This window comes from Panthera onca, chromosome D2 (genome assembly GCF_046562875.1).
Source record: "Panthera onca isolate mPanOnc1 chromosome D2, mPanOnc1 haplotype 2, whole genome shotgun sequence".
Classification (NCBI taxonomy): Eukaryota; Metazoa; Chordata; class Mammalia; order Carnivora; family Felidae; genus Panthera; species Panthera onca.
The window spans coordinates 80017876-80031798 of NC_138349.1; the positions used below are offsets into that span (position 1 = coordinate 80017876).

A 13923-nucleotide genomic window follows, 5' to 3' on the forward strand; every position below is an offset into this window, starting at 1 on the left:
AGTCTGTTAACAGTCGCTAATATTTACTGCTAGGCCTCTGAACTCCAGGAGGCAGACGTTATGAATACCTTCAGTTTTACAGACGTAAAGTCTCAGGTAGGTTATTTTTCCCAGATGACTCTTTTATACCCGGTGCTGCCCTGCATCAAAACACCCGCTCAACCCGGGCCCCTCTCTCTGCGGCTGAGCGCACCCACCACGCATGCGCACCGGACGCTCCTCCCGCGGCCGCACAAGCCACGCCCCGGGATCCACGCGGAATGTGCATCTTCCCCGGGGTACCTGGTCCCCGCATCCCCGCATCCCCGCATCCCACGCCGGCCCCTCCCCCTAACACAAACTCTCCGGTCCCGGAGTCCCTCCACCCGGCAGAAGCCTCCCCCACCCAGTCTCTCGGGTACAACAGCCGAGGGTCCCGCCGGGGTTCGCGGGCCTCTTCCCCACGCTAGGCACCTTTGGGAGCTCGGGGATCCTTTGGGAGCTCGCCAACCCTCTGGCCTCGCCAACCCTCCCACTTGGGCCGCACCAGCTCCCAGAGCGGCAGGCAGACCTGCAGGATCGTGGAGATTCCGCACCGTCTCTCACCGTAAGCGGGAGAACCTAGAAGGGCCTGCGAAGTACTGCCCATGAGCAGAAGGAGCCGCAAGAAGACCCGTTCCCATGACCACGCGCGGCGGACTCTGAAACTTCCGGACTCCATTTCCCACAAGTCCGCTCGCTAAGGACCTGGAGAATTTTGAAAACGTTGATGTTTCTTTAGCAATTCAGAGACTGTGGCAGGTGGTTGTCACTTCTGTATGCATCCCTGTATTTTTTCAGTACCTCAGAGAAAAAGTCTTAAAGCCTATGTGCCTTTTGAACACCAAGCTACCAAAGGAGGCAAAAATGTAAATCGATGTATGTTATTAACATAAATAGGAAAGTTACCTTGAATAGTAGAAAGCCAAACGAATTAAATACTAGAAATGCTAGCAATGAAATAAAAATAATAGTAAACAGTATATAAAATAATAGCATTTCTCTCAGCAGTGAGGAAGATAAGCACTGGACCCTTCAAGTATCAAATAAAAATAAATCCAGACTTCGGTAAGGAGAAACTTATTTCAAAAAGACTATTGCAATAGGAACAATGCTCTGACTTCAATCTGAAAGCATCTCAAAATTGAATAGAAAAAAGGGGCAACTGGCTGGCTCAGTTGGGGGGAGCATGTGACTCTTGATCTCAGGGTTGTGAGTTCAAGCCAAATGTTGGGTGTAGAGATTACTGACATAAGGAAATAAACTTTAGAAAAAGGTTTTTCTTTTATAGGGAGGATGGAAAACGCTCAGCAGAAATTTTTGAGAGAAAACTGGGCAAGTGAGTTGGGGAGGTGAACAAAAAGCATGATGGGGTAGTCTGACATGAAATGTTCCCACTGTAGTCAGCCAACCTTGGGATGAGCTGTTCAGGGTGCATGTTCAGGGAGCTGTTCAGGCTCAGACCTGGGGACAAAACAAAATTCAGGGCTTGTGAAGGGAAGAGAGGCCTGACCAAAGTTTAGTCAAGCTAAGTCAGTGTAGACCTGACCTATAAGAAACTCTAAAAGGCCTTCTTTAGCCTGAAAAGGAAGGGCACTAGACATTAGACAGTAACTTGAAGCCATATTAAGAAATAAGGAATACCAGTAAAGATAACTACACAGGTAAATATAAAAACCAGTATCACTGTATTTTGTGTTAGTAACTCCTCTTTTTATTTCTCATGTAAGGTAAAAGACAAATACACCGACAATAGATGTCAAACAATACCAAGAAACACATAAATTACCTAAACTCAAGAATAGAAAATCTCAACAGATCCATAACAGACAGAGGTTAAATCAGTAATGAAAAACCCCTCAACAAAGAAAAGCCTAGGATCAGATGGCTTTACTCATAAATTCAACCAAATATTTAAAAGGATAATTAACATCAATCTTTCCAAACTTTTCCATAAAATAGTGGAGAGAACATTTCATTCATTATTATGCCAGCATTCTCCTTATTAAGAAGAGACAACAAACAACAACAAAAAAGAAATCACAAAGAAAAACTACAGATGAAAATTATTAGTATAGTTATAAAAATCCTTAATAAAATACTAGCAAATAGCCCTAGTATATGAATTAGGTTAATTTTTAAGATACGAGATCAATACTGAAAAATCACTCGTGTTTCTGTACAGCAGCAATGGAAAAGGAAATTAAGAAATTCCATTTCCAATAGCATACAAAAGAATAAAACACTAGTAACGATCTTAAGAAAGAGATAAAGAAATTGTAGGTTGAAATCTGCAAAACATTGTTGCAAGAATTGAAGTAGACTGAAATAAATGGAAAGACATTCCATGTTCATGCTATGGAAGACTTAATGTTCTTAAGACGGCAATATTACTCAAAGCCATATACAGGTTCAATGCAATCGCTATCAAAATTCCAAAAGCCATTTTACAGAAATGAAAAAACCAATTCTCAAATTCATAAAGAAATAAGCATCTTGAATAGCAAAGCAATGTTGAAAAAGAACAAAGTTGGATGACTCACACTTTGTGATTTATAAACTTACTACACAACTACATAAAAGAGAACAGTGTGGTGCTGCTTTAAGGATAGGTATATAGAAAAATAAATAGAATTGGGGGCCTAGAAATAACCACACACATCCATGGTCAATTGATTTTTGACAGTATGTATTAGCAAATAAAGACATAGATCAATGTCTTTATCTGTCTTTAGAACAGATTCAGAAACCCACACAAATACAGTCAACTGGTTTTTGACAAAAGAGCAAAAGTAATTTAATGAAGAAAAGATAATTTTTCAACAAATAATGCTAGGACAATAGGACAAACATGCAAAACAAATGAATCTAGACATAGAATTTACACTTTTCACAAAAATTAACTCAAAGTGGATCATAGACCTAAATGCAAAATCGCAAACTAAGAAACTTCTAGAAGATAACAGGTGAACATCTAAGAGACCTCAGGTTTGGTGATATATTTTTATATACACTACAAAACAATCCATGAAACAAAATGGATAAACGGGACTTACTGACATTATAAACATCTACTCTGTGGAAGACAGAGTAGTGCTAAGAGAATGAAAAAACAGACAACAGATTATAAGAAAATATTTGCTAAACACACATTTGATACAAAATTTGCAAAAAAAAATTCATATCTAAACCATACAAAATATTCCTAAAACACAATAAAAAATGAGCAATCCACTTATTGTATATTAAAGTATATTATAAGAAATAACAAAAATGTAAGGATTTAAAATACCACATAATAATTCTTATGACATGTAAGATTGGCAACATTTTTGAAAGTTATATGAAAAGTTAAATTAAACAAATTGACATTATTTATTTTTGAAGGAGACAGACAGAGCATGAGTGGGGGAGGGGCAGAGAGAGAGGGAGACACAGAATCTGAAGGAGGCTCCAGGCTCTGAGCTGTCAGCACAGAGCCTGATGCAGGGCTCAAACCCACAAAGTGAGATCATGACCTGAGCTGAAGTCGGATGCTTTACTAACTGAGCCACCCAGGCACCCTCAGCTCTTTTTTCACATGTCCTCCTTTTGTAATCTAATGATATTAATAGAAGTTTAAGTTCTTTCATCATTCATTTAGTATTTTAGTTGCCCTCATCTTCAACCCATGAGCTCACCCTTTTTTTTTTTTTTTTGAGTCATCAGATTTCCTATACTATCACCCTCTGCTATTTTTCTAATGAAAAAATTCAGGACTAATACTTTTTATGTGGTGTTCCAAGAGAAGAAAAAAAGGAAGACATTTTTTCATATGCTATAACCTGTATGAAACTTGAAGACACTGTGCTAAGTGAAATAAGCCAGTCATAAAAAAACAAAGACTGTATGATTCCAATTATAGAAGGTCTGTAAAACAGTCAAGTTCATAGAAATAGAAGGTAGAATGGTGGTTGAGGGGCTAGGGAAAACGGGGAGGTGTTGTTTAATGGGTTTAGAATTTAAGTTTTGCAAGATGGAAAAGTTCATTCCCCAACAATGTGAATATACTTAAGACTACTGAACCATACACTTAAAAATGGTTAAGACTGAGGGACACCTGGATGGCTCAGTCAGTTGACTGTCCGACTTCAGCTCAGGTTGACCTCATGGTTTGTGTGTTCAGGCCCCACATTAGGCTCACTACTGTCAATGCAGAGCGTGCTTTGGATCTTTTGTCCTCTCTCTCTGCCCCTCCCCTGCTCATGCTTGCTCTCTTTCAAAAATAAATAAAACATTTTTTAAAAAATGGTTAAGATTGTAAATTTATGTTACATGATTTTTTACCATGATTTTAAAAGTTATACAAAAATAAGCTTTTATATGTAGCAGTCCCCCACTTATCTGCATTTCCTTTTCTGTGGTTTCAGTTACCCATGATGTATTATCAAAAGGTCAATGGTAACGTAATGCTATGTCACAATGTTTATGTCATTCACCTCATTTCATCTCATCATGTGGGCATTTTATCATCTCGCATCACCACAAGAGGAAGGCTAAGTACAGTACAATAAGATATTTTGAGAGAGACCGCATTCACATAACCTTTATTATAGTATATTGCTATAATTTTTGTTTCATTATTAGTTATTTTTGTTAATTTCTTACTGTGTCTACTGTATAAATTAAACTTTATCATATGCATGTATGCATATAGAGGAAAAAATTAGTATGACTAAGGTTTGGTACTGTATGTGGTTTCAGGTATCCACTGAGGGTCTTGGGACATATCTCCATGGCGGAGGGTGGACTACTGTACCAGGAAAACAAAATATGTTTGTAGTAAGCCCTAGGACAATCAATAAGGAAATAACTCAAAAGTTATTATGAAAAAAAATCACTAAGGAAATTGAAATGCCACATTAGAGAATATTCACTTAATGCAGAAAATAGTAAAGAAGGAGTAGGTTAAAAATTAGATATTTAGAGGAACCTGGGTGGCTCAGTTGGTTAAGCGTCTGACTTCAGCTCAGGTCATGATCTCACAGCTCGTTGGGTTCAAGCCCCACGTCAGGCTCCGTGCTGACAGCTCAGAGCCTGGACCCTGCTTCAGATTCCATGTCTCCTTCTCTCTGCCCCTCCCCCACTTATACTCTGTATCTCTCTGTCTCTCTCTCAAAAATAAATAAACATTAAAAAAATTTAAATGAGGTATTTAGAAAACAAAAAAATAAAATGGCAGATATAAATCTAACTATATTATAATAACACTAAATGTAAGTGGATTAAACAATATAATCTAAAGGAAGTGTTTGTTATATGGGCAAAAAAAGCAGTATCCTCCTATATGCTATCTACAGGAGACATATTTTAGATCTAGGCTATAAATAGATTTAAAATAAAAGGATGGAAAAGCTGTATCATATAAATAGCAGTTTCAAAAAAGTTGGAGTGGCTATACTAACATCAAATAAAATAGACTTTGAAGCAAAAAAATGTTACTAGACATAAAAAGGGGCATTTTATGGGTCAATCCATCAGGAAAATATAACAATTATAAACACATATACACCTAAAAACAAAGCTCCAAAACACATGAAGCAAAAACTGCAAGGTTTGAAGGGAGAAATAGACAACTGAAAATAGTAGTCAGAGACTAATATTCAATATCTCACTTTCAATAAGATACAACTAGGCAGAAGATTAACAACAACAACAAAAAAGAAGACTCGAACAGCACCATGAACCAACTACACCTAAGAGATATCTATAGAACACTCCATCCAACAACACCTGCATACACATTCTTAAGTCCACATAAAACATTATTCAAGATAGACCATATGCTAGGCATAAACAAACCTAAGGAAATTTGAAAGGATACAAATAATACAAAGTATGTTCTCTAACCACAATGGACTGGAACTATAAGTCACTAACAAAAGGAAATCTGGGAAACTTACAAATAGGTAGAAATTAAACAACATACTCCTAATAACCAATGGTCCAAAGAAAAAAATAAGAAAGAATTTATATCATACCTTGAGATGAAGGAAATTGAAGACACAACATAACAAATATATAGGATGCAGTTAAAGCAGGGCTTAGCGAGGCATTTATAGTTGCATATGCCTATATTTAAAATAAGAAAGATACCAAATCAATAAACTAAACTTCCACATTAAGACATTGAAAAGAGGAAGTAAAATAAACTTGAAGCAAGTATGAAGAGTTAATAACAAAAGATTAGAGTACAAATTAATAAAATAGAGACTAGAACAACAGTGGAGAAAATCAATGTAACCATAAGCTGGTGCTTTGAAAAGGTAAAAAAAAAAAAAATTGGCAAACATTAACTATACAGATGAGATGGGAGTGGACAGAGGAGAAAGTGGTACTCAAAGTACTAGAATAAGAAACGAAAGAGTGGACTTTACTACCCACCTGACAGAAACAAAAAAAAGATGGTAAGAAATAATATGAGCAATTACATGCCAATAAATTAGATACCTTAGTATGAATGGGAAAATTCCTAGAAAGGCATAAAGGACCCAAACTGACTGAAGAAGAAATGGACAATCTGAGTAGACCTACAACATGTAAAGACACAAAGTCACTAATCAATAACTACCAGCAAGAAAAGCCTAGGTCTAGATGGCTTACAAGTGAATTCCACCAATTCTTTCCAAACACTTCACCAAAATAGAGGAGGATGGTACTTTTCCCAACTCATTCTATGAGGCCAGTATTATCCTATCAAAACCAAAGGCATGACAAAAAAAATTAAAAATAGGGGCACCTGGGTGGCTCAGTCGGTTAAGTGGCTGACTTCGGCTCAGGTCATGATCTCATGGTCCGTGAGTTCAAGCCCTGCATCAGGCTCTGTGCTGACAGCTCGGAGCCTGGAGCCTCCTTCAGGTTCTGTGTCTCCCTCTCTGTCTGGCCATCCCCCGTTTGTGCTCTGTCTCTCTCTGTCTTTCAAAAATGAATAAATGTTAAAAAAAAATTAAAAATAAAACAAGACAAGTATCTTTTATGAATTTGGGCACAAGAATCCCCAGCAAAATAATAGCACACTGAATCCTGCAACATACAAAAACATTACACATTGTGATGAAGGGGAATTTTTCTCAGGAATGCAAGGTTGGTTTAACTTTCAAAAATCACATGATCATCTCCATAGACACACAAAACAAGGAACAAAACCCAATATCCTTTCATAATAAAAGCACTCAACAAATGAGGAATAAAAGGGAATTTTTTCAATCTGAGAAGGATCACCCAGGAAAATCTACAGCTAATAATATATTCAATGATGAAATACTGGACGCTTTTCCAACAAGATCAATTAAAATTCAAGGACGCCAGTTATTGTCAGTTTTATTTAACTTTGTACTAGACATTTTAACCAGGGCAATTAGACAATAAGAAATAAAATCATCCAGATGGGAAAGTAAGAAGTAAATCTCTTTTCATCCAAGATGACATTATCTTGTTTATATAAAATCCTAAAGAATCCTTGAGTTCAGCAAGGTGGCAGGATACTAGATCAATATAAAAAAATCTATTGTATTTCTATATACTTGTAATGAACAACTTAAAAATAAAATTAAGGAAACAGTACTATTTATAATAGCATCAAAAGAATAGGATACTTTGGAATAATTCTAACAAAAGAAGTACAAGACTTGTGCTAAAAACTACAAGACACTGATGAAAACTTAAAAACCTAACAAAATGGGAAAACATCCCATAGTTTTGAAGCAGAAAAGTTAGTATTGTTAAGATGGCAATCCTCCTCAAGTGAATCCACAGATTTGATGAAATCCTATCATAATCCCAACTGGCTTCTTCACAGAAACTGACAAGCTGATTCAAAAAATGATATGAGTTAGCAAGAGACCTAGAATAGCCAAAGTAATCTTAAAAAAGAAAACAAAGTTGGAGGACTCACACTCACCAATCTCAAAACCTACATAAAGCAGATGCATCAAGACAGCATAGTATGGACATAAGGGGACAATGGAACAGAACTGAGAGTCCAGAAATAAACCCACATATCTATGGTTAGCGGGGTTTTGGTCAAGAACATTCAGTGGGGAAGGAATGATATTTTAAAAAATGGTGCTGGGGGCGCCTGGGTGGCTCAGTCGGTTGAGCGTCCGACTTCGGCTCAGGTCACGATCTCGCGGTCCGCGGGTTCTGAGCCCCGCGTCGGGCTCTGGGCTGATGGCTCAGAGCCTGGAGCCTGCTTCCGATTCTGTGTTTCCCTCTCTCTCTGCCCCTCCCCCGTTCATGCTGTGTCTCTCTCCGTCTCAAAAATAAATAAACGTTAAAAAAAAAATTTAAAAAAAAATGGTGCTGTACAACCAGATAGCCACTACAAATAAAGGTGGACCCTTACTTCACACCATATGAGAAGATTAACCCAAAATATATCAAAGACCTAAACATAAGAGCTACAACTATAAAACTCTTAGAGGAAAACTCTTAGATAGGGGTGTAGCTGCATGATCTTGAAATTGGTGATGAGTGCTTAGATATGACACCAAAATCACAAGCAATATAACAAAATATAGATAAACTGTACTTCTTTGAAATGAAAAACATTTGTGCTTGAAAGGACACTATCAAGAGAATGAAAAGACAACCCACAAAATGGGATTACATATTTGCAAATCATATATGTTATAAGAAATTTGCATCATGAGTATATAACAAACTTTTACAAATCAGTTCTTTATTTTTTAACGTTTATTTTTGAAAGAGAGAGAGAGAGAGCACCCAAGCTGGGGAGGGCCAGAGAGAGAGGGAGACACAGAATCTGCAGCAGGAGCCAGGCTCTGAGCTTTCAGAACAGAGCCCAACGTGGGGCTCGAGCTCATAGACCATGAGATCATGATCTAAGCCGAAGTTGGAAGCTTTAACCAACTGAGCCACCCAGGTGCCCCTACAAGTCAATTCTTAAGGCAATAACTCAATTAAAAATAAGCAAATGATCTGAATAAAAACTCTCCAAGGAAGATAACAAATGGTCTATAAACTTATGAAAAGATGTTAACTTGATTATTCATCAGGGAAATGCAAATCAAAACTACAGTGGATACCTCTTCACACCAACTAGAGTGACTAGAATAAAAATGCCAGGTAAAAACAATGTGCGTAAGGGTGTGGAAAAATAGGAACCATCATACACTCTGGTGAAATTGAAAAATGGTGAATCCTTTGGAAAACAGGCTATCAGTTCCTCAAAATATTAAACATATAGCTACCATCTGAATCAGTAATTTAATTTTTAGGTAAATACCCAAGAGAAATGAAAACATACATCCATACAAAACTTACATATGAATGTTCATAGCAACGTTATTCATAATATCCAAAATGGAAATAACTCAAATGGCCATCAACTGACAAATGGGTAAGCAAAATGTGGTACATTTGGTCCAAAAAAAAAAAAAAAAAAAAAGAATGAAGTACTAAAACATGCTAAAACATGGATGAATTTTGAAAAACATTATGCTAAGTGAAAGAAATCAGTCACAAGAGGCCACATACTGTTTGATTCTGCATATTTGAACTGTCCCAAAGAGACAAATCTATAGAGAGAACAATAGATTACTAGTTGCTTAGGATGGGGACAGGGGTAATAAAGGTTTGGAGCTTCTTTTGAGGTGATGAAAACGTTCTAAGTTTGACTGTGGTGATGATCACTCTTTCCTGTGAATACACTAAAAATCATTGAGTTGTACACTCTAAATGAGTCAGTTGTGTGTTATGTAAATTATATTGCAATAAAACTTATTATTTTTATTTTTGTAATGGGGGAAGGGTAGCACAGGAGCTAACCAAAAGAGCCCCAGTGGCCAAAACTGGAACAATTTGAGCAACAAAATAAGGTAGGATCAAAGTGCCTGTGAGGCTCAGTTAGCTGAGCGTCCAACTTCGGCTCAGGTCATGATCTGATGGTTTGTGAGTTCGAGCCCCACATGGGGTCTTTGCTGTCAGCACAGAGCCTATTTCCAATTTTCTTGTCTCCCTCTCTCTCTGTCCCTCCCCTGTTTGCTCTCTCTCTCTCTCAAAAATAAATAAACATTAAAAAAAAAATAAAGTAGGATTGTGTAAAGCATAAAGTAAATATCCAGGAGTCCATACTGTTATAAATGATTGAATAAATTAGTAAACGAGGAAGAACACACACATTTTCTGTAAGAATTCCAAATACATTCGAGATATTCTGCCCACAAGGAGGTGAAGCATAAGTCTCCCTCCTTAGGCATGGCCTACACACAGTGACTTCCTTCCAAAGAGGACAGTATGAAAACAGGAGAGCAAAGAGTAACTTTATAGAGGAGAAACCTGAACAATGCTACCTTAGCCAGGTGACAGGTGATTAACAGGGACACCTCAAAAGTGATAAGGCATGTTGATAGCATGTGCTCAAATAACACTTCAACCCTGGGATCTTCCTCCCCAAAACACAGAACTGCAGTCTAATCATGAGAAAAACAGCAGTTTCTAGTAGGACATTCTACAAAATACCTGATCAGGACTCCTCAAATTTGTCAAAATCGTCAAAAATGAGGAAGTCAAAAAAAGAAAAACTGTCACAGCCAAAAGGAGCCAGAGGTGACAAGTATATGTATTCATCCTGGATAGCATTCTAGAACATAAAAAGGCATAGGTAAATAGTAAGGTGCTCTCAATAAAGTATTAATGTATTGATTCATTAATTATGACAAATGTACCAAACTAAAGTAAGATGTTAATAATAGCGAAAACTAGGTGTGGAGATACAGAATCTCTTGTACTATCTTTGTAATGTTTCTGTAAATCTAAAACTACTCTAAAATAAAAAATTTAAAAAAGCAATCAGTGTAGCTTGCGATATTAACAGCTGAAGAAGAAAAGCCACATGCACATCTCAGTATATGTGGAAAAAAACACTTGATAAAATTCATCATCCATTCATGGTAAAAACGTCCTGTATACTAGGAATAGAAGAGAACTTCCCTAACCCGATACAGGGCATTGAAACCGACTTCCAGCTAACATCATACTTAATGATGAAAGAATTCATGTTTCCCTGCTAACACCAGGAACAAGGCAAGGATGGCCTCTCTTACCACTTTTACAACATTGTACTGGAATTTATAGCTAGTGCATAGGACAAGAAGAAGAAATAAAAGGCATACAAATAAAAAATAAGAAATACAAACAATGTCTACTTGCAGAGGACAGGTTTGCCCATGTGGAAAATCCCATGGAACCCATAAAAAAAGTTCAAAGAACACCTGGGTGGCTCAGCCAGTTAAGCATCTGACTCTTGATTTTGGCTCAGGTCATGATCTCATGGTTCCTGAGATGGAGCCCTGCATTGGGCTCTGCGCTGACAGCACGAAGCCTGCTTGGGATTCTCTCTCTCCCTCTCTCTCTGTCCACTGCTCATGTTCTCTCTCTCTCCCTAAATAAATACTTTTAAAAGCTCAAAATATAACAGAAGATTGCAAGATACAAAGTGATCACACAAAATCAATTGTATTTCAGGTACCAGAAATGATCTATTGGAATTTGAAGTTATACATACAAAATATATGCCATATGTATATGTAATATATATATGTAATTATATATAATTTAGTGCTTTTTAAAATTACAGGTGTAGGGGAGCCTGGATGGCTCAGTTGGTGGAGCATGCGACTCTTGATGTTGGGGTTGTGAGTTTGAGCCCCACACTGGGCGGTGTAGAGATTGTTTAAAAACAAATCTTCCCCCCAAAACAATCCAGTGAAGAAATGGGCAGAAGACATGAATAGGCACTTTTCCAAGGAAGACTTCCAGATGGCTAATAGACACATGAAAAGACGCTCAACATCATTCATCATCAGGGAAATACAAATCAAAACCACAATGAGATACCACCTCACACCTGTCAGAATGGCTAAAATTAACAACTCAGGAACAACAAAAGTTGGTGAGGATGTGGAGAAGGGAGAAAACTTTTGCACTGTTGCTAGAAATGCAAACTGGTGTAGCCACTCTGGGAAACAGTATGGAGGTTCCTCAAAAAATTAAAAATAGAACTATCCTACAACCCAGCAATTGCACTGCTAGGTATTTATCTACAGAATACAAAAATGCTAATTCTAAGGGGCACATGCACTCCAATGTTTAGAGCAGCATTATCGACAGTAGCCAAATTATAGAAAGGGCCCAAATGTCTAACAACTGATGAATGGATAAAGAAGATGTGGTATATATACACAATGAAATATTACTTGGTGATCAAAAAGAATGAAATCTCGCCATTTGCAACAATGTGGATGGAACTAGAGGGTATTATGCTAAGCGAAATAAGTCAGTCAGAGAAAGACAAATATATGACTTCACTCATATGTGGAATTTAAGAAACACAACAGATGAACATAAGGGAAGGGGAGGAAAAAATAAGGTAAAAACAGAGAGGGAGACAAACCATAGAGACTCTTAAATGCAGAGAACAAACTGAGGGTTGCTGGCAGAGAGGTGTGGGATACACTAACTGGGTGATGGGCATTAAGGAGGGCACTTGTTGGGATGAGCACTGGATGTTATATGTAAGCGATGAATCACTGGGTTCTACTCCTGAAACTATCATCACACTATATGTTAACTAACTTGGATTTAAAGACAAACAAACAAAGGGAAAGAAAAAAATAAAATGCTTTTTAAAAAAAAATGTTTATTTTTGAGAAAGAGAGAGACAGCATGCATATGTGTGTGCGTGCAGGGGAGAGGTAGAGAGAAGGAGAGAGCTTCAGAAGCAGGCTCCATGGTGACAGCAGAGAGCCTGATGTGGGCCTGGAACTCATGAACCTCGAGATCATGACCTAAGCTGAAGTTGGATGCTTAACTGACTGAACCAACCCAAGTACCCCTAAAATGCTTTAAAAAAAATCTTCAAAAAAGAAAATTACAGGTGTATGATTTTTGTAAACATGTGTATGTATATAATTTTTAAAAGTGTCAAAAAACAAAATACCCATGTAAAATTTAACAAACATGTATGAGAACTATATGGTGAAATCTATAAGCACTGATGAAATAAATTAAGGAAGATTCAAATAAATAGAGATATACCATGTTCCTGGCTTCTAACACTCAATATTATACATTAATCCTTCCCAAGTTAATCTATAGACTCAAGTGTAATGCCAGTCAAAATCCCGGCAAAACTATGTACAGATATGACAAGCTTATTATGAAATTAATATGGAAATATAAATGATCTACAATAGTCAAAACAATTTTGAAGAAAAATAAAGTTGGTCTCACACTACCCAGTTTCAAAACTTACTCTAAACCAGTAATATTAAAGACAGTGTGGTATTGGTGAAAGGGTAGACAGAGACATCAGTGGAACAGAACAGAAAGAACAAAAATAAACCCACATAAACATGGCCACTTGGTTGTTGACATAGGCACAGAGCCAGCTCAGTAGAAAGGACAGTCTTTTCAACAAATGGTGCTGGAACATTAAAACATTCATATGCAGGGGCACCTGGGTGGCTCAGTCAGTTAAAAGTCTGACTTCGGCTCAGGTCATGATCTCACACGGGTTCCTGAGTTCGAGCCCTGTGTCGGGCTCTGTGTTGACAGCTCAGAGCCTGGAGTCTGCTTTGGATTCTGTGTCTCCCTCTCTCTCTGCTCCTCTCTGCTCATGCTCTGTCTCTCTCTGTTTCTCAAAAGTAAAGGTAAAAAAAAATTTAAATATTCAGATGCAAAAACCAAAAACAAACAAAAAGAAGGCCAACCTACACTTCACAGCTTGTGCATAAATTAACTTGAAATGGATTTTAGACCTACATAAATTTAAAATTCTAAAACTTCAGATAAACTGGACTTTATGAAAATGGAAGCTTTTTGCTCTAAGAAAGATACTGTTAA

The 13923-nt window shown here is 37.3% G+C and overlaps 1 protein-coding gene across 7 annotated transcripts in view; it reads right to left on the bottom strand.

Moving 5' to 3' along the window:
- The window catches only part of LOC132685515 (uncharacterized), a 30379-nt gene extending 29675 nt beyond the window's left edge, over positions 1–704 (bottom strand). For 4 of the 7 annotated variants that reach the window (XM_060642924.3, XM_060642929.3, XM_078434143.2 and 1 more), the window contains exon 1: positions 551–629. Coding sequence is in view for 3 of the 7 variants with exons in the window: in XM_060642923.3 (XP_060498906.3) it covers positions 551–700 (150 nt within the window). In the remaining 4 variants the exon portion in view is untranslated. Of the gene's footprint in view, positions 1–550 lie in introns of all 7 variants that reach the window. The other 3 variants (XM_060642923.3, XM_060642922.3, XM_060642921.3) reach the window with 1 other exon arrangement.
- Positions 705–13923: the final 13219 nt, after the last annotated feature.